The sequence below is a fragment of the Sorex araneus genome, chromosome 1 (assembly GCF_027595985.1).
Source record: "Sorex araneus isolate mSorAra2 chromosome 1, mSorAra2.pri, whole genome shotgun sequence".
NCBI classification, from domain to species: domain Eukaryota; kingdom Metazoa; phylum Chordata; class Mammalia; order Eulipotyphla; family Soricidae; genus Sorex; species Sorex araneus.
Window position 1 is genome coordinate 414792003 of NC_073302.1, and position 24896 is coordinate 414816898.

Sequence of the window (24896 nt, forward strand, 5' to 3'; positions counted from 1 at the left end):
ATTATGCAGGTGTTAAGTGAATTTCAGTTTCCATGTGCAGAGTATCATGACAGTCTTGACATAGACTGAGCCACTAAGTAAAGATAATGAATCTGCTCTTTTGTTTCGGGGGTACTGGCTTACAATAAAAATGTTTGGTCACTGTACAAGTATTATTTTTTTGTCATAGAAAATTTTGTAATTGGGTCTTAAGTGTAAATCTACACTAACCTCCATTTCTATCAGTACCTCCTTTGAACTTCTTTCCCTGAACATTATGTTGTCAGAGCAAAGGTAGTAGACAAATAGGTGGAATAGTGAGCAGAACAGATCTACAAATTGAGTGCAATGCTGGCTACAGTGAAATACATGCTGTAATATAGTGTTGCTCAAAATATCTGTTGACGAACCATATGAATATATATAGATCGATCATTTTAAAAGCACATTTTTTATTGTGCTTAAAAAATGTTAATTCTGGTTCAGTTTTAAAAGTTAAGTGTGATAAATCAGTTGGGAAGGTAACACAGAAGCGACCTAAACTCAGCAAACAAAAATAATAACACTAACACAGAAGGCTCGACTAGCAACAAACACCTTAGTAACTTCTTAGACAAGGACTTAATAAACCCATGGTCAGAAAAAAAAATTCGCATAAAAACTGATTTTTTTATACTTACTGATTTTAATATTGGAGCTTGATTGTCTAGTCAGTTTCAACTTTAGTATTGTATCAACAGTTGTGATCGGTTAGCATACTAAAATAAATGAAAAAACTTGAGTGACAGACATAACATTACTGTCAATAATGAATAATTCCAGATTGCTTTAGATTTCTTTATGTAAGTCATCACGTACTAGTAATTGCCTACTGGCAACCCAAACTTTTGAGTAGCACTGTAATAATAGGAATACTAACAATATTAAAACTTTGCAGGAGACAAAAGACTCCTATGAAGATGGGTAGAGGGTGTATTAAGTAGAAAACAACTCTTTAACTCCTGTACAATAAATAATGTTTTATTAAGCAAAGAAGACATTTTAGGAAGGATAAATAACTTGAACCAAAGGAGCACGACTGAGAAAAGTTAGAACATCCTTGGTATTTATACCATAAATATGTGCAGTTTTGATTCTTCTAAAGGACACAATATATGAACTGTGGTGATCTGTAATTTTCCCAAAGTACAGCACCAACATTTTCAATTTTGATTCCTCTAAAAGGCAAAGTATATGTGATCTGTTGCTAGACTGAGTCCCGGAGCCTGGCTAATTGCTGAGGAGCTGTCCTTAGCTCTCTTGATCCGTATTTATACACCATGTCTTTTCTTGAGTGAGAGGACATGGGGCCAGGCTGATAGAGGGGGCTTGGCACAATGATTGTTTTTCCTCATTAGATCTCTGGATGCCTTGAGAAGGGTGGAACACCCAAGGGTGTGTCTAACTGCCAAGTGCGTTTGAAATCTCTGTATGCACCCTAGCTGTCAAAAGACCAGTCTCAAAGTTGAGGGGAGAAGTCCAGGGACCACAAGGGAGGCAAGGCTGAGACTATTTAATACTACAATATGGAAATTTAGAATTGGAATATCCTCGAATAAAAGTATTGAATTTGGGGGATTAGATTTTTTTTCCTTAAGATCTCCCCTCTATCAGGACTTTTCCACTTCACAGACTACTAATATTCCAGAATTGAAAGTCTTCTGCCATCAAGGCTAGAGGGAAAACTAACCTTACAATAACCATTGCTTGGTTTTTCAGCAAACCTCCCCCTCCCCAGTAGTCTAGTCATTCTTTTGTTTTGAGACAGAAACTTTTCCAGATAGTACAGCAGACAGCAGGTCGGGGTCTAGCCTTGCACAGGATCAACCTGGGTTCAATTCCGAGCAACCCATATGGTCCCCCAAGCCCGCCAGGAGTGATCCCTGAGCACTGCTGGGTGTGACCAAAAAAAAAAAAAAAAAAAGGAAACTACAGAATAAATAGTTGTTGCCTTAAGTCATTATACTTAAGAGTGTTTTGGGGGGAGAAGAGATCATAGTGCCAGTATTGCTAAGGTGTCAATCATCTCAGCCCCTCTTTGTGACTGCTAGGAAAAGTGTCTCAGAAAAGGCTTTTTCCACTCCCGATTGCCTCATGACACACATGTACCTCTCTACATCTGAAAGAATGTCGAAGCCAGACCCAATACCTTCTTGGACAGCATTAGTTTCATGAGAATGGACTTTCTAAAGAGTTCTCATGTTTGGTTTGTTGTTTGTTTTGGTGGAGGGCACAGATGGCTATGCTCAGGGTTACTCCTAGTTCTGCACTCAGGAATCACTCCTGGTAGTACTCAGAGGGTCATTAAGGGATGCCAGGGATTGAACCCTGATTGGCTGCATGTAAGGCAAATGCCCTACCCATTGTACTATCGCTCCAGCCCCTCTCATGTTTGTTTTTTTGACTTTTTTTGACTTGTTATTTCATCAAGATAAAGGAAAGTCAAGTTTATATACAACTTAAATTGGCTTATTTTATACAAATTGAGATTTGGTTATCATCATAAACATTTTGGTATATGTGTGTTCAAACAGTGTCTATTTCCTCTGCACCAGTAGGGGAAATACAGTGGTGACTTATACTTGCAGTAGCTGGAAATCCTTGAGCTCTAGCCTAAATATAGAATGGCAAGTCTAAACTGTTATTCTCATAGGTGAAAACTGGGTAAACAGATGGGGAAAAAAATGGGTTGAAACTTGTTACGTTCACACAGCACACCACGTGAACATTCTTTTCTAGAGTAAAGGATGGTGTGAAAAGACTAGGCAGCGTACATGAGCAGGGCATAAACATTCTCTGCGTGAGACACGTCGGGGGAAGGTACGGCAGCGCAGTTCTGGCAGCATCCCCTCCTTTCCTGGGGTCCCGGGCGCCCAGGTGCCCCAAGCCTTCCTTTCAGTTTGCTTCAAGTGCCGCATAGGCTAGTGCTGGGCAAAAGCGCGAAAGGAGAGTGTCTGTCCTGTACTGCCCCACCCGCTGCTTCTGGGCCTTCTCTCCAGTTAGGCCCTCCTCTTCAGTGCTCGGGCATCTCCTGCCCCCCGGGGGCCGCCTCTGCTGGCTCGCTCAGCTGCTGCCACAGCCTTCCCCTTCATTCTCCACTCCCCGAGGACGTGACTGCTCTCCTCTCCTGCGTGTGCACTACGGAGGGAAGAGAGCGATAAATCACTTCATTGCAGTCCCTTTCCCACACCCTCACCCATCTGTTACAGCAGGCTGCTTTCTGCAGAATCCTGTTACTAGAGCTCTAGGGACTGGCGGAAACGATGACAGCATCATGGTTTGGGCTGCAGAGTGTTATAGTCACCTCAGTATGCGGCTGATCCACTCTTCAGAGCCAGCTGTGAAGGTAGTGACACAAGACCAAACTGAAGTATTCAATAATCGAAATTCTTGTAATAGAAATCCTAAATTACCTCATGGCATAAGGTTTTTTCAAGTCACGTGATAGTTAGGAGCCATATGGCATTGTTAACAAATCTTAAGTGATTTCAGCAGTGATCATGGCCTGTAACTTGTCCCATTTTTGTTCGCCTGCATTGTCTTTCTCAAAGTAAAAGACCCCAGAGGAGGCCATATAAAATACAGAGAAATGGTCGACAGTGTTCGTCAACCTCTCTGCACCTGCGGGCTGGCACCTGGCCTTCCTACGTGTCCGTAGACCAGCAGTTACGAACAGAGGGGCAGGCCTGTGCTTTCCAGACCTTCCATACCTGTGGGCAGCCCCGCTTGCACTGCACTGGACAGCCCCCGGTGAGCAGCCCTACACTTCATACTGTATTGCGCTGCTCTTAGATGCAGAGAGAACTTGGTCCATTGGCACCGAAGAAAATAATGTGGCAGGAATCATGGCATGTCACTTCTCACTTCTGAGGTTAAAGACCGCAGCTTCTCTCGTGGGTGCGCTCACTCTCTGGGATCAGTTTCCTTGGAGGAAACCGGTTGCCATATCCCAAGCATCCATGTGAGAGAGTTCAGACACCGGTCACCCCTGTTAGCCTGATTATGCTGAAAGCCCTCGCCAATTCTGATCGCAATCTTGCAAGAATTCTGAACTGCCTCAGCCAGTTAAGCTGCTTCCAACTGTCTCACAGAAAGTGAGATGTTCACTGTGTGCTTTGAGCCCCTCAATTTTTTTTTTTTTGGCTTTTTGGGTCACACCTGACAATGCACAGGGGTTACTCCTGGTTCTGCACTCAGGAATTACCCCTGGTGGTGCTCAGGGGACCATATGGGATGCTGGGAATTGAACCCGGGTCGACCGTGTGCAAGGCAAACGCCCTCCCCGCTGTGCTATCGCTCCAGCCCCAGAGCCCCTCAATTTTTAATTTATGTGTAACCATATAGAGTTTTCAAATATTAATCCAGAAATTTATTGATTTGAAAGTGAATCAGGGGGCCGGAGTGATAGCACAGTGGGTAGGGCGTTCGCCTTGCACGCGGCCAACCCGGGTTCAATCCCCGGCATCCCATATGGTCCCCCAAGCACCATCAGGAGTAATTCCTGAGTGCAAAGCCAGGAGTAACCCCTGAGCATCGCTGGGTGTGACCCAAAAAGCAAAAAAAAAAAAAAAGAAAAAAAAGAAAGTGAATCAAAAGATTTCAGTTTCTGTCAGGATATAAGTATATTACATCTAATACATAATATAGCAAATAATTGTCAAATACAAGTGATAAGTCTACATGTTTTTGAGTAACAGTCCTCGATTTTGAGATTGAATTTGTATTTTGTTGTTTCAGAACATTTTAAATTACTGCAACATTGAAAGAAACATTTTATACCAGGGTGATAGAAATTTTGCTGAACTCATACCCACTGCTTTTAAGAGAAAGAGAGGTGAGGGGGGGAGGGAGCGAGCGAGAGAGAGAGACAGAGACAGAGAGACTTACTGATGAGCACTCAGTGTTACATAAACCTAAGATGAGTGATAAGTCTTAGATTTGTGTGGGAAGGAGGTTATTTTAGGAAGTGACCAATCTTTTGAGATAAGAATCATTTTTTTTTGCGTGGAGAAGTCACATGTAATGAATATTACTCATTTATATCATCTTTAAAGCCTCATTTTGGACCATCTCCCCAAAAGTAACTAGTTAATTTTGTAGTTCAGTATTTTGAGTTAGAAAGGCCTTGATTTCGGTTTTAGCTTTGTCACTTGCTTGCTGGGCACTCTTAGACAAATTAATCTCTTGAAATTATAGTTCCCTTATTTATGGAATAGGGTTGATAACATTTTCATATATGTTTGGGAATTAAATGATTTGTGTGTTGTGTCTAGCCGTAACATCTGTATTTGTTTAATTTTTGGTTTACTCCCAGTGGTACTCAGGACTTACTCCTGGCTCTGGGCTCAGGAATCACTCCTGGCTGTGCTGGAGATGGAGAGGGGGGTGGGTGATGGAACCCTAGTACTGTGTGCAAGCTAAGCTCCCTATTCACTCTCTTTATGACCCAGTCAGTAACATATTTACTAGTGGTGGTTGAATTATTTATATTACCATCAACACCCTTACAAACACCAGTGCTCACTAAGAAAACGGACATTTAGAAATGCTTCAAGATACTGTATTGAAATTAAGATTCTGTTTTATCTCTGAAAAACCAGAATGTCTTTTTGAACTTTATCGAGTGTGTTAGCATATTTATTGAGGTTGTGTAGCTGTCCTAGGTAATGTGCTGGTCACATCTTAGAGTGAAGTAGATAAACTGACTTTATGGTGGTCCCTGGGCCACTGGCCTATTTAACTGGAAATGCCTTATATAACAGTGGCACACTGAGTGGGAGTCATTTGTCTCATTCATTCAAGTGCCAGGAAGATTGATTCAGTCCCCTCAGGACGTAATTTTATTTGTAAACCACTTAGGCTGTAAGATCACTTGTTCCCCCTAATTTCCTGACAGACTAAACCTTGTGGTTGTTTATCATGGACTTTATGATATAGATTCATGTAGGATTTCTGATTTCTTACTTCAAGCACTGAACAGCTGAAGAGATTTAAAAATGAATCTGAGACAGTACAGTTAAGACTGATTCTGGTTTGCTTCTCAGTAGGAGGTTCTCATAAGTATATATTCATAACTGATAACTACACAGTCTTTCAGCTATAGTTCTTTCGCCTTAAGTCTGGAATGCTATTTCTTCCTGTGTCTAAGACTGTTTGCAAAATATTTCTCTAACATCCAGTATGTCTCCCTCTTGTAGTCATTGTTCAGGCACTAGTCTGTATGAATAGGGATTCTGCAATGCCACTGGCCTTGGCCAAGTCAAGAAATCTGCACTTGTTTCTTAATCTGAATGAGAATACCGATATCATTACCTCAGATGGTAAGATTCAGGATAAAATGAGATAATCCATGTCAAATTTTTAGGAATTATTAATGGCTTTTTATCATCACTACCCCTTTCAGAGCCCTTTTTATGTGTAAACGGAATGTTTTGGGGGCAAAGAGGCTATGTTAGAGATCAATCAATAAAAACAAAACAAATAGTAATACAACTCTTGGGCATTTCTATAAATCTTAGGCATTACAAATGTAATCTGAACAGAGATGCACTCTACTGCAGTTAAAGGTTGTAGTGTATTCTTTCTTGAGTAAATAATAGAATTTGTACCAAGATCAATGGGAATTCTAAGGAACTTTGCTGAGAGTCATTGAAGAAAGGTGTCACAGTGGGGCCCAGGTTTGAATTGGGTCCATGGAATAGGATAAGGGACGACTCTTTGGAAGCGGAAGGAACTGGAGAGAACGTGTGGTAGGAAGGAGCTGTAGGAGGGCATGGAAGGGAGTGGGAAGGGCAAGGGTAGAGCCACACTTTGAGGACCCCTGAGTCTCATTGACCTCTTAAGAAGCATCTAACCAGGGGGCTGCTATCTCTGGGTTTCATTAAAGCGAGCCTACTGTTGAGTAGCCACGGTGCATCGTGCACAGGGAGAGCCATCACTTTGCATGGTGTGGTCCCAGGCAGATATGATAGAAAATTAGAACAAAATTTGGAGTGGAGATGAGGGAACAGAATGAAGTTTTGGGGCATGGGATCCCGGAGACTAGAAGCATGATCTGTATGGACGAGGATGGGGCAGGCCCTCGACCCCGCACACCCGTGCAAGATGACGGGTGTTTCCTCATCTTTTTCTCATGTTTTTCAGACTCCAATGTCAAGGGGAAGTTTTTGTTGTCCAGAGCAAATAAAATGATACTGTAATTTTAATGGGAAGGATTAATAGTAACTCTGAATCACTGTTAGATTTTTATAGTCTCACCTAAGGAGGTTGACAAACGTTTGGTTTAAGAGTGTTTCTGTTTTTCTGTTTTATACTTCAGTCTGGTTGTGGTTTTGTGAATGTTTGACTGATATATGAACTATGTTTCTGCATATGTATGATGGACATGCACAGGGAGAGACTGAGAAAAAGAGAAAGATGGATATTTTATGTAATCCACCTTGGCCAGCTTCATTCCAAGATGATTAAAGCCTCAGACCACTTGCTTGTTTAGTAACCACATATGATTCTTTTTCCAGAGGGAAGCTTGGTTATGAAAACACCATGAATCAGATGATCTCACCCCGAATACTGCATAATATCTTCCAGACCCAGATTATTTCCAAATCAACTCAGACCCTGTTTGAAATACCAGATGTTCCCTATCCTTCTTTTATTTCTCTTTAAAAATATCTGATATGCATTACCCTTTCCTGGATCAAAGGGGTCATTTGAAGTGTTGCCAGACTATCTGGTTGCCTGAAATTATAAATATGGAGAAATTGATCCCATTTTTCTTTCTTTCTTTTTCTTTTTCTTTTTTTTTGCTTTTTGGGTCACACCCAGTGATGCTCTGGGGTTACTGCTGGTTTTGCACTCAGGAATTACTCCTGGTGGTGCTCAGGGAACCATATGGGATGCTGGGAATCGAACCCGGGTTGGCCACGTGCAGGGCAAATGCCCTACCCGCTGTGCTATTGCTCCAGCCCCCCATTTATTTTTTTACTCCAAAATAGGCAGGAGATAACTCAGGGCTGCTATGGTGCACACATCCTCGGGATTTGAGTTTAGGGTCTGGAGCCTATAGTTAGGATGCTTAGAAAGTCTTATTAATAACTAGTGTTTCATAATGTATTCATTTGTTTAGAAGTCTTTGACAGGTATTTCAAAAGCTTTACTGTAGATTTCCAGAAACAGCCCAGAGGACCTGTTTTCTTGGATACTGAAAAAGAAATACTAATTTGCTATATTCTTGTATTCATGCTTGCCAGAACGTGTTGCTAAAATTATATAAAGTACAATGCTTTGGGACTTGGGCACTTATTAAAAACAGGTGTTTAGGCACCAAGTGTTGACTTTGAGGAATGCTGTATCACACGTGCTGTTGAAATAATTACATGCAACAGAGCTGAGTCTCAGCCTCTAACACCTTAAAGTTTTGTTTCCGATCTTCCTTTCTAAACCACTCACCTGGGGCTTTGCTATTACTTAAAAGGCTGAAGTGCATGCTCTGTATGGTGAGGCCTGGTTCAGTCCCTGGCACCAAGGTCCCCTGGCACGGCAGGAGCAATAGCCCCTTGCCCCCAGCATGGAGTAGAAAGTAGCTACGACACCAGCTATGATCCTTAAACAAACAGACAAATAAACGTCTTCCAAATTTAATCCCAAAGAATTGTTTTAGAAGAACCACGTTATAGGGGCTGGAGAGATAGCACAGCGGGTAGGGCGTTTGCCTTGCACGCGGCCGACCCGGGTTCAAATCCCAGCATCCCATATGGTCCCCTGAGCACGGCCAGGGGTGATTCCTGAGTGCAGAGCCAGGAGTAACCCCTGTGCATTGCCAGGTGTGACCCAAAAAGCAAAAAAAAAAAAAAAAAAAAAAAAAAAGAAGAACCACGTTATATTTATTCTCAGAAATAAGTGTTTTCTATTTAGTAAACATTGGGAACATGACCATATGGAATAAGACTGAGATGAACTTAACCTAAAACATGAATTAAAGTCATACTTTTAGCATCAGAAGGAACCTTGGAGTTGATCTAGTTCATTTTCTTTACTCATTAGGCACAGGGAAGGACAGTGACATTGATATTACTGAAACTTGATAATGGCATTCTGTTCATTACAATTGTTTTCATTTTCTTCACGTCATCTTTTTACACGTTCTGGTTCAGATTTTAACTTCTTTCGAGTCGATAGCCATGAATTCTCTGCTGTTTGCTTACTATACCACTATAGCTAATTCTGATTCTCCAGGTCAATTGCATGCAGTGTACATATCTTACTTACATCGTTCAAGAGTTCAACTTTCCTATTTCTTCATTTGTTTTTGTTTGGGGGCCATGCCGGACTGTGCTCCAGGCTTCCTCCTGCCCTGTGCTCAGGCAGGGATCATTCCTGGAGGGCTTGGAACCGTTGTGGTGCTGGGGATCGAACCCAGTTCTCAGTGTGTAAGGCAGAAGCCCAGGTCCGCTGTGTGGAAGGCAAGAGCCTTTCCACTGTACCGCCCAGCCTTAGGTGTGGGCTTTAAGGACTGTCTTTCCTGTTTGTTTGTTTTAATTAGAACCACTTCCAGGGCTTTTAGCACAGGAGCCAGTGTATCATACTGCCATGATCTCATTCCACTCATTTACGTTTTCGGTATTTTCTGGGTTTCTTTACTCCCTGTATAGAAAGGATACTACACGTACAGATATTTAGGGCCATAGGAGCCTCTCAGGAGATTCCGTTCTCAGCCAGCCCATAGGGGTTGAAAACCCTGGAGTGGCACTTCCTGAGTTTTCTAGGGCATTTTCTCAGGTTACAGGTTTCCTCAGAGTCTGTCTCCTGCTTTATCTTCTGAAGGGTGGCTTGCTGACCAGCCCCATTCCATTGCCTGGAATGCCTCCTTTGTTTTTTTTTTGTTTGTTTCGGGGCCACACCGGCAGTGCTCAGGAGTTATTCTTGGCTCTGCAGTCAAGAGTTACTCCTGGTGGTGCTGGGGGGACCATATGAGATGCTGGGGATTGAACCTGGGTCAGCCACAGCCATATTAGCCCTACCTGCTATAAGACCTTTCCAGCACAAGAGATGCCTTCATTGTTAAACATCAGAGAAGATGACCTAAGACGTGCCAAATGCTTCAGATTTATTTCTTCCTCAAGAAAGGGACCGAAGAGGGGCTAGAGCAATAGCACAGTGGGTAGGGCGTTTGCCTTGCACACGGCCCGACCAGGGTTCGATTCCCAGCATCCCATATGGTCCTCTGAGCACCGTCAGGGATGATTCCTGAGTGCAGAGCAGGAGTAACCCCTATGCATCGCCAGGTGTGACCCAAAAAGCAAAAAACAAACAAACAAATCCCCTCCCCCCAAAAAAAAGAAAGGGACTGAAGAGCCCACCCTGCCTGTCACTTGGCTTGGCCTGTTACCTCTCAGGTGCTTTTAAGCTAGACTCGGGGGCTACTACAGTCTCTACTGCCAGTGTCCCCGTGCCTCGAGCACACTTCCTCCTGTTCGCTGCATTTGCTGGTGCTCGGCTTTTCGATAGCAGGTTTTCCAACCTCCCTTACAGATTTGTATTTTCTGTCTCTAAGTGCAAAGTGAATCCTAGAATGTATTTATTTACAGTTCGGTGGTACAGAGAGCATGAGGGGTGCCCAGTCCTTTCCCTGGAACCAGAAATGAGCCCGGAGAGAATTGCAGAGCCTGCTGCATGCTCTGTGGAAGTCTGGCCCAGTTGCACGGTGCAGCTGACTTACACCGTGGGTTTTGGGGGAGTTTTCTGCTTTCTGGCTGGTCATCCAGAAGCAAAGCATGTCTCCTTTAAACTTTCTTTTTTAATGTAGGAGTACTGCTATTTATTCAGCCACTGATTAGGCTGACTGAAGCACGCATGAACTCTACTTATTTTAATTTTATTTTCATAAAGCTGTTCACAATAATTTTATACATAGCACATTTCAACACCAGTCCCACAACCATTACACCTTCCTACCACCATTATTTCAAATTTTCCCACCACCACCCAAGCTTATCCCATAGGCAGATACGAAATAATTTATTTTGTGTTGCTTGTTATGAATAGTATGAGACTTCATACACCATCGGGCTCCTGATGCACTCGCCCCGCAGGTACAGGTGGACCTGCTGGGTGGCCCTTACCCCCGTGTCTCCTTTAAATTGGGAAGAACCAGAGAACTGAATAACCAGCCTGTCTCTGTCTCTTGTTCAGTCCACTTTATTACCATGATCACAGTTCAGATCATCAGTGACAAAGAAAGAGTTATTTTTGGTTTATTTTTTTTTAAGTCATTGGTGTTAAAGTGTGATTTAGAGAATTTTATTTCTTTTGAAAATGGATAGTGGATGGATAGTGGAGCCTGGCAAAGGAGAAAGGTCACTGTTTGTGCAGGTTGCCATGGGACACAGTGCTGGAGGTGGTCTGACTCAAATGATGGGGATTTCTTCTGAGCAGGCAGTTGGCTGACTAGTCCTTTGAATATGTCCTAGTTAAGACAAAAGATGTGGCAATTTTCATAACAAAAGGAGGGAAGACTTCATTTAAACTTCAGGGCATGGGTTGCCTGATACTTCAAAGAACAAGTTCCAGTTTGTTTCAATTGTAAAATAACGAATGCAGTTTGGTAAAAGTTGCAGAATTTTGCCACTGGAAAAAATTCTTCTTGCAATCTTCATTCTAGTATTACCCAGTAGTGAATTCTGCCACTATTGATGCGTTGTGTAAAATACAGAATAATGTATCTACCAGTGATTTGCCAATGATCTAATGTAATGCCAGTTGATTTCTTTAACTTTAATGTCAATAATTCGGTGAAAGAAGTTACATAGACTTTTTTTTGGGGGGGGCGGGCAGGTCACACCTGGTGATGCACAGGGGTTTCTCCTGGCTCTGCACTCAGGAATTACCCTTGGTGGTGCTTGGGGGGACCATATGGGATGCTGGGATTCGAACCCGGGTCGGCCGTGTGCAAGGCAAACGCTATCACCCCAGCCCCTTACATAGACTTTTTATTCCTCCCCCATATGTACCTCCTTCCCTTCTTCTCTTTGGGTCCTGACTCAGCATGCTCCGAAGAACTATTATATCACATAGTAAATGGAAAATCAGTGGTTTTCTGTAATAACAACAACAGTTCAATCCCATGCACTCCACTCGGGGCATCAGAACACAGGCCTGGGAGCTGCGAGAGAGTAATATGGTTAGGGGGCATGCCAGCCTAGTTTCAGATCTGGGATCACATGGAGTCCCGCGCATTGCTGAGCACAGACCTGGAGGGCCCCATCCTCAGCACCACAGGCCCCAAGAGGCATGGCATCCTCAGACCTGCGCATTGGACTGATGGCTTATTGCTCACAAGAATTACTCACATGGGGGAATGTCGGCCCTGGCTCTCTGAGCAGTTCTTGGAAACCCTCCCACTCCTGAAAGAACATACAGGCCTCATAACAGCATGGTCCTGGACTCAGATCTCCTCTGTCATTATCAACATTTAGATGTTAAACAAATTCCAAAGCCTTAATGAATTGCATGTCATCTCTCAAACACCTAAGTTTATGTCGACTACTTGATCAGCATTTTCAGAGATACTCTAAAGTTCCAATAAGATAAATGCTTGTCTTTCTTCCTGCCACTCAGTTGCTCTTGCTGTTAGCTGTTGCTCTTATTACCTGTCATAATCATAATTTAAAATAATGATTAATGGTATTATATTATCTTAGTCATAACTCATCAAACTTTTTATATTTTGAAGCTTGTTTGCTTCAAAACATGTTATCTGCGCCTGCCAGGCTTGCTTTCCGAGTTGTAACTTTAGGATTGCTCTCTGTACCTATTATATAGAGGCCATGCAGTTACCAAATAGAGGAAGACATGGCATTGGAACGTCTACATACAGTCATATTCTCATGTTTACTATAAAAGTCAGAACAAGAAGCGTGTTATATATGTACTTGGCGTAACCATCTACGTAGAAGTTGTTGTCGTTGCATAAACAATGTGGCACTCAAAATTATGATTTGTTTGACAGAGAGCAGTCGGAGGGAGTGATAAGTGAAATCAGAAGAGCAATTCATTGAAGTTTTAGATTTTAAAAAAATATATAATACTTAAACACTTTTTTTTTCTTTGACAGATGGGCTTAGGTCATGAGCAAGGATTTGGAGCTCCGTGTTTTAAATGCAAAGAAAAATGTGAAGGATTTGAACTGCACTTTTGGAGGTAATGTTTGGAAAGCTACAATCTCTTTAATAATATTTATTTTCTTTCATGCTTCTATCAAAGGAATCCAGAAGAAATAAGTGGACAGGTCTTTTAAGTGCTCTTGCATAGTTATTAAGTTGTCCATTATTTTCTTTGGTGGCAGTAACAAAAAAAGCTACTCTGACTTCCTGTCATTAAGTTGACTGCTAGTTGGATCTTAGGAATTTCCTTTAGATTTGTTTGATTATTTGCTGCCCTTCAGGTTTTCTGTGAGTCTAGATACTGGGTGTCCTTTTTTTCTAAATAGCAATTAACATTTGTTTTACTCTTCTAGGACTGCTCATTAAATTATAATCTCTTCCTTTAAAAAAATACTCATATATATATATATCTCAATATAAACAGCAAGTAAGAGTGATGAATTGGGGGCCACAGAGATAGCTCAAAATGCATGCTTTGTGAGCAGGAGGCTGGGGTCCAATCCCGGGTACCACAGGGTCCCATGAGCACCACCAGAGCATCCCCCAAGCTCTGAGCCAGGATTAGTCCCTGACTGCCTCTAGGGAGTGGCCCCAAAACAAAACAAAAAGAATGATTATTAATTGAACATCCCTATCCTAGTTTTCAGGAAATGGACTTGAATCAAAGTTTGGGCTGTTAATTTAAACTTTGAAGAACTTGAACTAAAATAACAGTAAAAGGAGCTGGAGAGAGTACAGGGGCTTAGGTACTTACCTTTATGAGGCCAACGGGGTTCAGTCATGGCGCCCATCATGGCACCGTGTGGTTCTCTAGCACCCCGTGAAGCGACCGCCAGTGTCACTGGAGCTACTTTTCTAAAACAAATAAACCAAAAACAGTAACAGCAGTGACACATACCTGTTCTTCCTTTGACTCAAAGGAGTGGTTAGTTAGGGCTCACATGCTCCTGGTTCAAAAGTCCTATGTTAGGTTCGTTTGTTGACTTTCCCAGGCAGAAGGGGTGCTCAGGGGACTTGGGGCAAGGGCAGGAGGTGCAGTGCAAGGGCCTGAGGGGGCGGTGCTGCTCCTGAAGGGCCCTGCGGTACCGGGGATTCCCTGGGACAAGCCCTGCAGTGCTGGGGGCCTCCGGGGCTGCAGCAGGTGATACTGGGGCGAGGGGGATTCCAGGGCCGCACCTGCAGTGCTCAGAAAGCATGGAGTGCCAGGAATGGAACCTGCTAGACACTCACCCTCACTGCTCTATTATCTTGCAACCCCCGAGTTCTTTTAAAAGCTCCTTTGTTTAGTAAATTTTAGGAAGCGAAGACAGTTGTTTTGAATAGAGAAGCAGAAACCTCCCTTCCCAGAAATGACAATACAAAGCTCCTTGTAGGCGGCCAGAAGTTCCAGGGAGTTTTTTAAATGACTTGGGGTTAATAGTTCTTCCGCGGGCTGCCTAGTCAAGGAGCACCACGGCAGTCCAGTGTGCGTGTGTCAGGGTTTCAGGTCAGGTCAGGAGAAGCACTGAAATGAAGTAGCCCCGGCTGTGCTCACTGCTTTCTGTTGTGTTGTTCACAGTGGGTTTAGCAGAGAGCGACACTGCCCCCTGCTGGGCATGGGTTTACTTCACTCCTAAAATGCACAGCGACTGCACAGTTGCCAGAAATGGCTAATGAGATTTTATGTACTTACTATTTTTGGTTTTGTCTCTGTGCTCAGTCTACCATTCCTGGTGGTGCTTGGGGGGTCATACGGGATACCAGTTATCGAACCTGGGTTGGCTGCTTGCTTGCGATGGAATCCGCTGGCTGTACTGTCTTTCCCTGCTGCTGATGAGGTTTTTTTTTTTGCTTTTTGGGTCACACCCGGCGATGTTCAGGGGTTACTCCTGGCTCTGCACTCAATGCTTGGGGGACCATATGGGATGCTGGGACTCAAACCCGGGTCGGCCGCATGAAAGGCAAACGCCCTACCTACTGTGCTATCACGCCAGTTCCTGCTGATGAGGTTTTAAAGCTCACTTGGAAATGATCATCTTTTCTCCAAAGCAGACTGTTAATTTATAGTAAATCTTCTTTGATTTGTATTATTTATCTATTATGATCACTATAAGGGGATTAATTTTAGATAAAAGCATGTCAGACAACTTCATGGAAATTCAAGGCATGAAATTCATGTATTTTATTTTAATGTTGCCCCACAGAGTCATTTATACCACCCGAGTATAGCCCACCTTCTGTTAGAGATTGTGAAAGAGCATGACTGGGCAGTCTCCCAGATCACTGCGGATTGTACAGGCCGTCCAGATGGTGTTTCTTAGTAGTGCTGGCATCTTCCTGCCTTGCCAGACACACTTCTCTTGGAATTCTTGGCAATTCCCTGACTTTTTTGTTTTGTTTTGTTTTTCCCATTATACCAAAGAGCTTGAGGACTGGTGACTTGGCTCTTTGAAATTGAAATTTCAAATGTGAAATTTCATTACAGTTTGAGGATGGTGAGTTGACTCTTTGGATTTGAAATTCGGAATTTTGTTACAGTTTGAAATGAAAGATTCCAGGCTGGTAGTCTTCTGTGCCACAGAGCTGCCATGGCTGAAAAGGACATGGGTCCCCTGAGCCTCCTCTGCCTCCATCTTCATCTTGATTTCTAAGATTCCATGTTGTGATAAGCAGTTAAGTTGTTCTCACATTTTGTGTTTGACAACCCATATAACCACAAGCATAGTTTTTGAAAATGGGTTATATAATTCATTGGAATGAATTATATAATTGGAAATGGATAACATTAATAAGTAATTATATATATCCAGTTTTATTTCAAAGTACATAATTGGAAATGGATTACATAACTGTATCCAATTATATATATGTAATTTGATACAAATATCCAGTTACACATATAATTGGACATGGATCAATATATATAATTGGATATAAAATTATATATATCCAATTATGTGTACATCCGATTTCATAGTTAGAAATGGATTATATGATTTTTTAAATGGATTACATAATATATAACTCCTCATAGCTTAAGAATCTTCAGTGCTGGAACTGGAGAGGTTGTATCGTGGATACAACACTTGCTTTGAGCAGCTGACCTAGGTTTGATCCCCAGAATTTCATATGATCCCTTGCTCCCTGCCAGGAGTGATCCTTGAGCGCAGAACTAGAAGTAAGCCTGAGCATCACTCTGTATGGCCAAGAAAAGGAACCTTGAGACTCCTGATTTTGTTGCTGTCTGTTTGCTTGGAAAGACCCAAGTTTTCAGTAACACAAAACAAAATCTTTCTATGCTGAAGTCTTATCTCAGATACCGCCTTAAAGGAGTCTCCTTGACTCAAAATCTTTTCTTTTGGATATTGCTTGATCCAGAGCCTGCCAAAATATTATTATGATACCACCTTTCTGGCAAAGTACAAACTAGAATCATGCTTGCACTCTGTTTATTATTTTGGGGGTGGTGGTGGTCGGGTGACATTTGGTAGGCGTGTTCAGGGGACCATATGGTATTGGGGATTTGCTCTCACTTGCAAAGCATGTGCAAATTTCTGGCCATTTTCCTGGACTCCCTCCAGTTTTAGGTTTCTGCTAAGCCGTATGCTTATGTTCACTCTTGTGATGAGGGAACTTTGTACCAGAGTAGACCAGAGCCCTCTGCAAGGTAGTGGTTTTCTGACATGCATGTCTTTGTAGAGAGTAGTGCTCCTTTAAATGCCTTCTCCCCTTCTTTAATGAGCCAGAAGAAAATAAAAGGTTCAGAATGCTATTTGCCCAAAAAGATTTAGTATCTTCTGGACGTATTTTCAAGTAGTGTTTATAGGTAACAAATTTTCATAAATTCAGGACACAAAGCCAAGCTTTCAAGGACTTTATAGTCAATTATTTAATAGTAAAATCTATTAACAGCATTCAAACTGAGTTCATTTTATCATATGAACAACAAAAATGTTTTAGTTTTCCTTCCAGTAAGAGTTCCTTCCAATAAGTCTGCTACTTTTTCTAAGAAAAGTGCTACTTAGCTATAGCATGTATCTGTTCAGACAGTTTTTATTGGTTTAGAGCTGGCCAGATCTATATGAAAAGTCCCCACTGTTAATGGATTAATGCGGGTTGAATTCTGTAATGAGAGCCCACACGTAAGTCCATATATGTCTATCCCTGTTATATGAAAGGGCAGCTTCCAAGTCTTAAATTGCAGTTTATAGCAATATTGTGACCATACTTTTAAATCACTAAATGCTGGCCACATGTCAAAACACTGCAATTGCTACTTAGTTGCCTTGGAAAAATAATAATTGTTTATAAAGAGTGATACAAGATATTTTTCTGTAGGGGATAAGCTTGTCTGTCTCTTCTGAAATAGTGCTTAAAGTGAATTTTGTTCCTCCCTTTTATGAATTAACTCATGAACACCTTTCATAATTTTTAATGTAAAGTTTATTTTGGGCTGGAGCAGTAGTCCGGCGGGTAGGGCGTTTGCCTTGCACGCAACCATCTGGGTTTATTCCTCTGCCCCTCTCGGAGAGTCTGGCAAGCTACCGAGAGTATCCCGCCCGCACGACAGAGCCTGGCAAGCTACCCATGGTGTATTCAATATGCCAAAGACAGTAACAGCAAGTCTCACAATATAGACGTTACTGGTGCCCGCTTGAGCAAATCAATCAACAACAGGATGACAGTGATACAGTGACAGTGAAAGTTTATTTTAAGCATAGTTATTTATCACATAATTTGCAATTATATGTGTTAGTGCTATATGTTAAAAAATGAGTTGTTGAAGCCTATGATACTGTAGACCAGAAAGAGGATTTAAAACATTTTAAACTAGTTAAGTAACAAATAGCACTGATTTCCAGTAGAGATAAGCTATTGACACCTGACCCAGGATCTACAATTCACATTCTTGCCTGGTGATTGCTGGCCCTTTTGATATGGAGATGGGGGCCCTATGTAAGGGGTCCCAGCTGTTTCAGGGATGACAGATCCTGGTGAGATAACCATCCTCTTGAGTCACATCCTGCTAAGTGTTCATCTGCACAAGAACACGATGTTGAGTGAGGCTTACTTACATCACAAGCTAGTGATTTTTACGCTACAGTGATTCAATCATAGGTGTCCCCTTTTTCCTGCTTCACTTGCCACTATTGGCATATTGGTTTGTTTTTTTTTAAATCTTCTATTATTGGTTTTGGTATTCAATATGCCAAAGCCAATAATAGAACATTTAGGGGGAAAAAATGGGCCTCATTCCCCTGACCCTGAACGAGACAGGGACAAATGGAGACGTTACTGGTGCCCTCTCAAGCAAATCGATGAGCAACAGGGTGACAGTGATACAGTGATTATTGGTTCAGCGACCACACGCAAGTGCCCAACCCCAGCAAGTGCCCGGGAATTAGCCCAGACTCTGTTTGGGGGAACCGCCCAGTTTCGTTTGCCGAAGCAGCTCCAGGACCCATGTCAGGACCCTGCAGCATGTAAAGCTTGTGGCCGCATTGAGCCACCTCTCCAGTCCTCTGACACAGTGTTTCAAGAGGATTTTACTTGCTTAATAAAAGAAGTATATTGGGTAGGTGAAGGGGTAGGTAGGTAAAATAGTTTTCCTCCACTCGTAAATGTTTGGAGAATGGTCAAGGCACATAATCAGAAAAAGAGAAGACATGACTCACATCATTGGCTGATAAGCCGTTTTATACATAACACGTTCCATGAATAAAGATTAAACGTATTATAGCCTGTCGTAGTTCGTTCTTTACAAATCACTTATCATTCTGTCATTTTTGTGGTGTGATGTGTAACTACTGTACTGGTATGGAACAGGGATAATAAACATTTCCAAAGGAATCCATTGTCCATCACATGTTCTTGTTACATTCACTCTCTATTTGCTCCAAAGTGCTCAGAGGGCCCAAGGCCACTTTTTGCCAGCTGGGCTGGGTGGTGCAGTGTAAGGGCCTGAGGATGAAAAGCTGCTTCGTTTTGTGCTGCCGCAGACCACTAGCTGTAGCTCTTGGAGCCGGGTGGGGGCATGAGGAACAAGGTACTGAATTGGGGTCCCACAGGCAGACTTTTGTGAACCCCACTCTCTTGTGGATCCCCTGCCTTCACCTAACTTCCTTAGTCAGTCACTTTAGTAGTTATTAGGCTTCAATAATTGTCTACTGTGTCTACATACTATTGTCTAATCGTCTACTACTGTCCGCAGTCATATAGAGACCTGTTTATCTGTAGTAGCTGCCAGAACTCCCACCCCATTTTGTCTCTCCCCAGAAAGTATGATTTCAGGCTCGACCCAGAAGCAATGTGATACCTTTTATGCGTAATTATACTGTTTCGTTTGTTAACCAAAGAATAAGCTCTAGTAATAATATGCGCCTTTCCACTAGATGGAAGTATTACATAACTCGGATGTAAGTGTCTTTTGGCTAAGCTGGGATATGCAAACTCTTGACAAATTCTTTCCAAATAAAGATTTCTAACCATTAGGAGCCTAAGGAAGGTAGTTTTCCTCTCCACCTCTCAAGCTGACATTGTATCTCTACCTCTTTAGGGAACTATACAAGTAAGACCTGTTATTTCATTTTGCATGCCTTACCTTAAGGAAACCTAGTACATAATATTTGTAATTGATATTTTTATTTGGCTAAAAGATTTTATTTTTTTTGTTTTAGATTTTACTGATGTAGAGAAATCCAGTGACATACTGAATCCAAGAAATCTTACTAAACTCTTACTGATGTTGATACATTGCATTTTATATATGATCATGGTATCCATGGATAGCAACTAACAACTTAGTTTCTTCTCTCTGTCTTTCTGATGTAATGCAGCGTATTTGATACCATATGATCATGGTATTGACAGATAATAACAGCTTAGTTTCCTTGTCTGTGTAATCCTTGTAACATTTGTTTATTTGATTTTTCTTACTTGCTCTGATTAAGCAGACCAATATGAATAGAACAGTGATACCTCAGGGATCACTCGTGGCAGACTTGGGGGACCATGTGGGGTTTCAGGGATCAAACACTGGTTAGACATGTACAAGGCAAGTGTTCCTTCTGCTGTATTATCACTCCAGCCCAACAGTCAAGCTTATTAATTGGGCTATTTAAATATTTATTTCTATTCTTTTAGTCTCACATCATGCTGGGCTTGTCTGTTTATAACTTAGAGCTCTGTGACTTTTGCATATGTATTTTGAAGTTATGTTATAAGCCTTATCATTAGCTTGACAATTATTGCATCACAGAGGTGTTTTCATTTGTATAATTATTTTAGTAAAAATTACCTGCTTTGTGGTAAAATATAATGGGCCAAATAACACCAATTTGGCAAGTATTCAGTTTAATGTTGCAGCCATTGCTGGGGCCAAGATTTTGTTCCAGACACTTAAATATTACACACTCTGCCAACACCACAGTTTTATTGCTACAATTTGCCATAAGCCCTAAGCGCTGCTGGGTATAACCCCAAAACAAAAAGCAATATGAAAATGTGAAAAAATGGTGGGGGTGTTATTTGATAGTGTGATATCAAAACATGGCACCTCTTAAATATAAATTATTGTCTAAAGACAAAAGAGATCCAGAATCAAAACTGTAAGTGTACAAATATACTTCTTAATACAAGTATATTATAATATGATTACATTAGTGGTATAATTAATCATTGCCTCTTCATCTCCACAATTACAGGAAAATATGTCGTAACTGCAAGTGTGGCCAAGAAGAGCACGATGTCCTTCTGAGCAATGAAGAGGATCGCAAAGTGGGGAAGCTTTTTGAAGACACCAAGTATACTACCCTCATTGCAAAACTGAAATCAGATGGAATTCCCATGTATAAACGTAATGTCATGATACTGACCAATCCAGTGGCAGCCAAGAAGAATGTGTCCAGCAATACAGTCACTTATGAATGGGCACCTCCTGTCCAGAATCAAGCATTGGTGAGAAATATATGGAGTGGGGAGTCCCTTTATTCAAATACCGGCATTATTTGTTTAGGGCAAGTCATCTAATGACTGACTCAATCTTAGATCTATTTTCTGGTCTGAGGAAGCCCCATACTTTGATTTTTACTTCTGTTGTGATTATTTGAAAATGAGCTTAGTAATAGAATTTGTCAGATTATGTAGAAATACTAACCTTTTTAAAGAAATGTCCTGACATTCTTAATTAGACAAAGCCATGAATCTCCAGTAACTTTTGTAGCCTACGGACTATTTTTCTTTTTTTTTTTCAAAGTGCTCTTAATTTATTTTTGGGAAGGCCACACGGCCTTGCTCAGGGTTTATTCCTGGTGTGTGCTCAGGGATCGATCACTTCTTGAGGGCTTGGGAGGGGATCAAACCCAGAGCAGCCGCATGCAAGGCAAGCACCTTACCCGTTGTTTGACTTCTCAGGCCCCCAAGTATTTTTCTTATGATAATAAAAATAGAATTTCTGTTATCTTTTGAACTCAAAAAATGTTTGACTATTTTTTTTCTTACTGTATAAGATCAAAAATGCAATTTTGTATCAGTCTCCTATTACAACAATTCATATGACAACTATATGAGACATCTGGTTGTCTTTTAAGGTAAATCATTCAAGGGAATGTTGTAGAAATAGTTTTAAAGAATTGATTATGAAAATGTTGATCCATTCTGTGACTATTTTTAATATGCCCAAAAACAGTCTGTGCACTGGCTGTTGTACATTTGTAAATGTAGTACAAGTAAACATAGTAACCCAGATATTTTGACAAATTGGGGGAAAAATAGGTTTGCGTGGAAAAATATATGTTCTTTTTTATAGACCTTAACTGATTTGTATGTGTGTATACTCACACCTGGCTGTGCTCAGGGCTTGCTCCTGGCTCAGTGCTCAGGGGTCACTCCTGGAGGGCATGGGGAACCATATGGGGTGCCGGGGGTCAAACCCTGGTTAGCCGCGTGGAAGGAAAATGTCCTAATTGCTGTACTGTCTACCGCTCAAGCGCCAAGTGTACCTACCAGTTTTGCTATCTTAACATTTCAGGATAGTTCTTACTACGGTGATGCATTGCGACTAAAGGGTCAGACCAGTCCCTGTTCTGTTTGTTTTCGGACCAATCCCGCGGTGCTCAAGGGCTACTCCCAGCTCTGCTGTCAATGTGGGAAACCACATATGCCGCTGGGGGTCAAACCTGGGTCCCCCACTTGCCCCATCAGTCCCCCAGGTTCACTTCTTTCTGGAGTCACTTGCTTCTGATGTGCGTCGTGAGGTACCGCCCGTCTGACAGCCAAAGCATCTCCCCGTTCACGCTGGTGTCCTTGTGCCGCAGGCCAGGCAGTACATGCAGATGCTGCCCAAGGAGAAGCAGCCCGTGGCGGGCTCCGAGGGGGCACAGTACCGGAAGAAGCAGCTGGCGAAACAGCTTCCTGCGCATGACCAGGACCCTTCCAAGTGCCACGAGTTGTCTCCCAAGGAGGTGAAGGAGATGCAGCAGTTTGTGAAGAAGTACAAGAGCGAGGCTCTGGGCGTGGGGGATGTGAAACTGCCCCGGGACATGGGTGCCCAAGGCCCCAACAGAGTGCACATCCCCGGCGGGGACAGAAGCACCACGGCACCAGTGGGGTCCATCGAGGACAAATCAGCCGAGCACAAAAAAACTCAGTATGTAAGTAGCGTGGCCAGACCTGTGGCCTCATTTGTCTCATTTGCTGACTTGTTTCCCCCCCTCCCCTGCTTTCTTTCATTTTTGAAAGTAGGAACCACATTCACCTGTGCTTGAGTTGTAGGTGATCAGAGACCAACAGGGTCATACCAGGCCAGGCTGGGAGTGGGGGGCGTGCAGGGTGTGTGTTTCCTGGGGGCAGGGCACATGGTAAGCATGTGCTGTACTGCGTGACCTCTCTGTTTGGAACTCTTTAGGACTATTTCGTTTCCAACTAGGAAGAGTTGAGGAAAAACATTGAATTCAGATATAACTAAGGAATCATGCTTTAGCCCTCTGTCTAAAGCCCCAGTTCTTGATTATCACCTGTTGGCAGGATACTTGTGGTTTTCATGTAGACACTGTAGTTGGCATTGACTGGTATGCTGGAGCACGGCATGGTAATCTAGACTCTGTTTTTAAACATAAGTTTCACTGTTGACTGTTTATCTCACTGTAAGAATACTATATACTTCGAAAAACATGCCTAAAATTTAAATTTAAATTATGTAGCTATCTAGTCATTATTTTTTTTATTTGAAAAAGGTCTCCTCAGTTTTCTGCTGTAAAAGAGTGAATTAATGACACAGATGATGTCCAAAACCCTAGAATTAACTTGACTATAATCTTACAGTTTCATTTAGCCTATCAACCAATAAGGTTGTCCTGTTTTTAATAAATACAGGACTAATAAAGTGCAGCATACTCCGTTTTAAAAGAACCATTTAAAATCAAAGTAAAAATTACTGTTAACCTTTAACTATTGTTTACTTTATTTGGGGGGTGCTGGGCACCCGTGACCTCACGTGTGACATTTGTGCTCATGGAGCCACATCCTCAGGTTGTTAGTGTCTTTAGTGCGGGCACCTATGCTGAGTGTGTGCACTGCATGCAGGATCTTGATCTGAACAACCCGGACCAAGAGATGTGGTCTCCCAGAAACACTCCCAGCTGCCCATAGGGATGCTACTGGCGTTAGGGACACATCAGTAAACAGTGTTTCTCCGAATTCCTTCCAAAGCCGATGCAGAGGAGTGCTCCTCCCGTGAGGCCTCACAGTCTTGGCTTCCCTTTCAGTTCTGCTACTGCTGCAAGCTGAGCATGAAGGAGGGCGACCCCGCCGTCTATGCGGAAAGGGCAGGCTACAACAAACTCTGGCACCCAGCTTGCTTCGTCTGCAGCACCTGCCATGAACTCCTGGTGGACATGATTTATTTCTGGAAGAACGGGAAGCTCTTCTGTGGCAGGCATTACTGTGACAGTGAGAAACCACGCTGTGCTGGCTGCGACGAGGTGTGTTCCCCCCGGCCGCCACGCCCTCCTGGCCGCTCCAGTGAGAGCCCTGAGAATTGGTTACTTAATTATAATCAGGGAAGCTGAATCTCCCCCCAAATCACATGTGCTCTGAGGGGCCGGGTTCCTTGTCTTGACTAAAAACAGACTGTCCAGTAACACAAAAGATGGATTTGGTTGCAACCAAATAATAATCTCCCTGCAAACTTGTGGGTCTGAACCTCTTAATTGTGCCCAAAACCTCCTTTCAGCCTGTGACGCTAAAAGGAAACTATGTGATTTCTGTTATTTTTGTCCTCTTCCTAGCTGATATTCAGCAATGAGTACACCCAGGCGGAGAACCAAAATTGGCACCTGAAGCACTTCTGCTGCTTTGACTGCGACAACGTCCTCGCAGGGGAAATCTACGTGATGGTCGACAACAGGCCCGTGTGCAAACCCTGCTACGTGAAGAACCATGCCGTGGTAAGACCCGGGCTGCAGGAAGGGTTTCTCGGCCTGCTGGATGACTTAGACACCTTAGTCTGTTACGGGTGAAAAGCCTAAAGGGTCCCTCTGAAGTCAGAAATGTGATTTATGCTACAAGATGTCCCAATCCATACATATGTCTGGTCATAAAGCAGTACATACATGTGGACCCAGAACTGCCTACAGATTTCTGCCAGTGTAATTTACCCCGTAAATTGAGTACTACTTGATTATCAAATCCCTGCTAAATTAAAGGTTTTCTCAGTGAGAATGAGACAGATTGATTTGTATT

At 42.4% G+C, this 24896-nt stretch overlaps 1 protein-coding gene across 1 annotated transcript in view; it reads left to right on the top strand.

Annotated features, from left to right (window-relative positions):
• Window positions 1-24896, top strand: part of TES (testin LIM domain protein) — a 38669-nt gene that overhangs the window by 9179 nt on the left and 4594 nt on the right. The window contains exons 2-6 of the mRNA XM_004602078.3: window positions 13130-13215; window positions 20861-21113; window positions 22472-22807; window positions 23921-24136; window positions 24443-24601. Of these exons, the coding sequence (XP_004602135.2) occupies window positions 13130-13215; window positions 20861-21113; window positions 22472-22807; window positions 23921-24136; window positions 24443-24601 (1050 nt within the window). The remainder of the gene's footprint in view (window positions 1-13129; window positions 13216-20860; window positions 21114-22471; window positions 22808-23920; window positions 24137-24442; window positions 24602-24896) is intronic.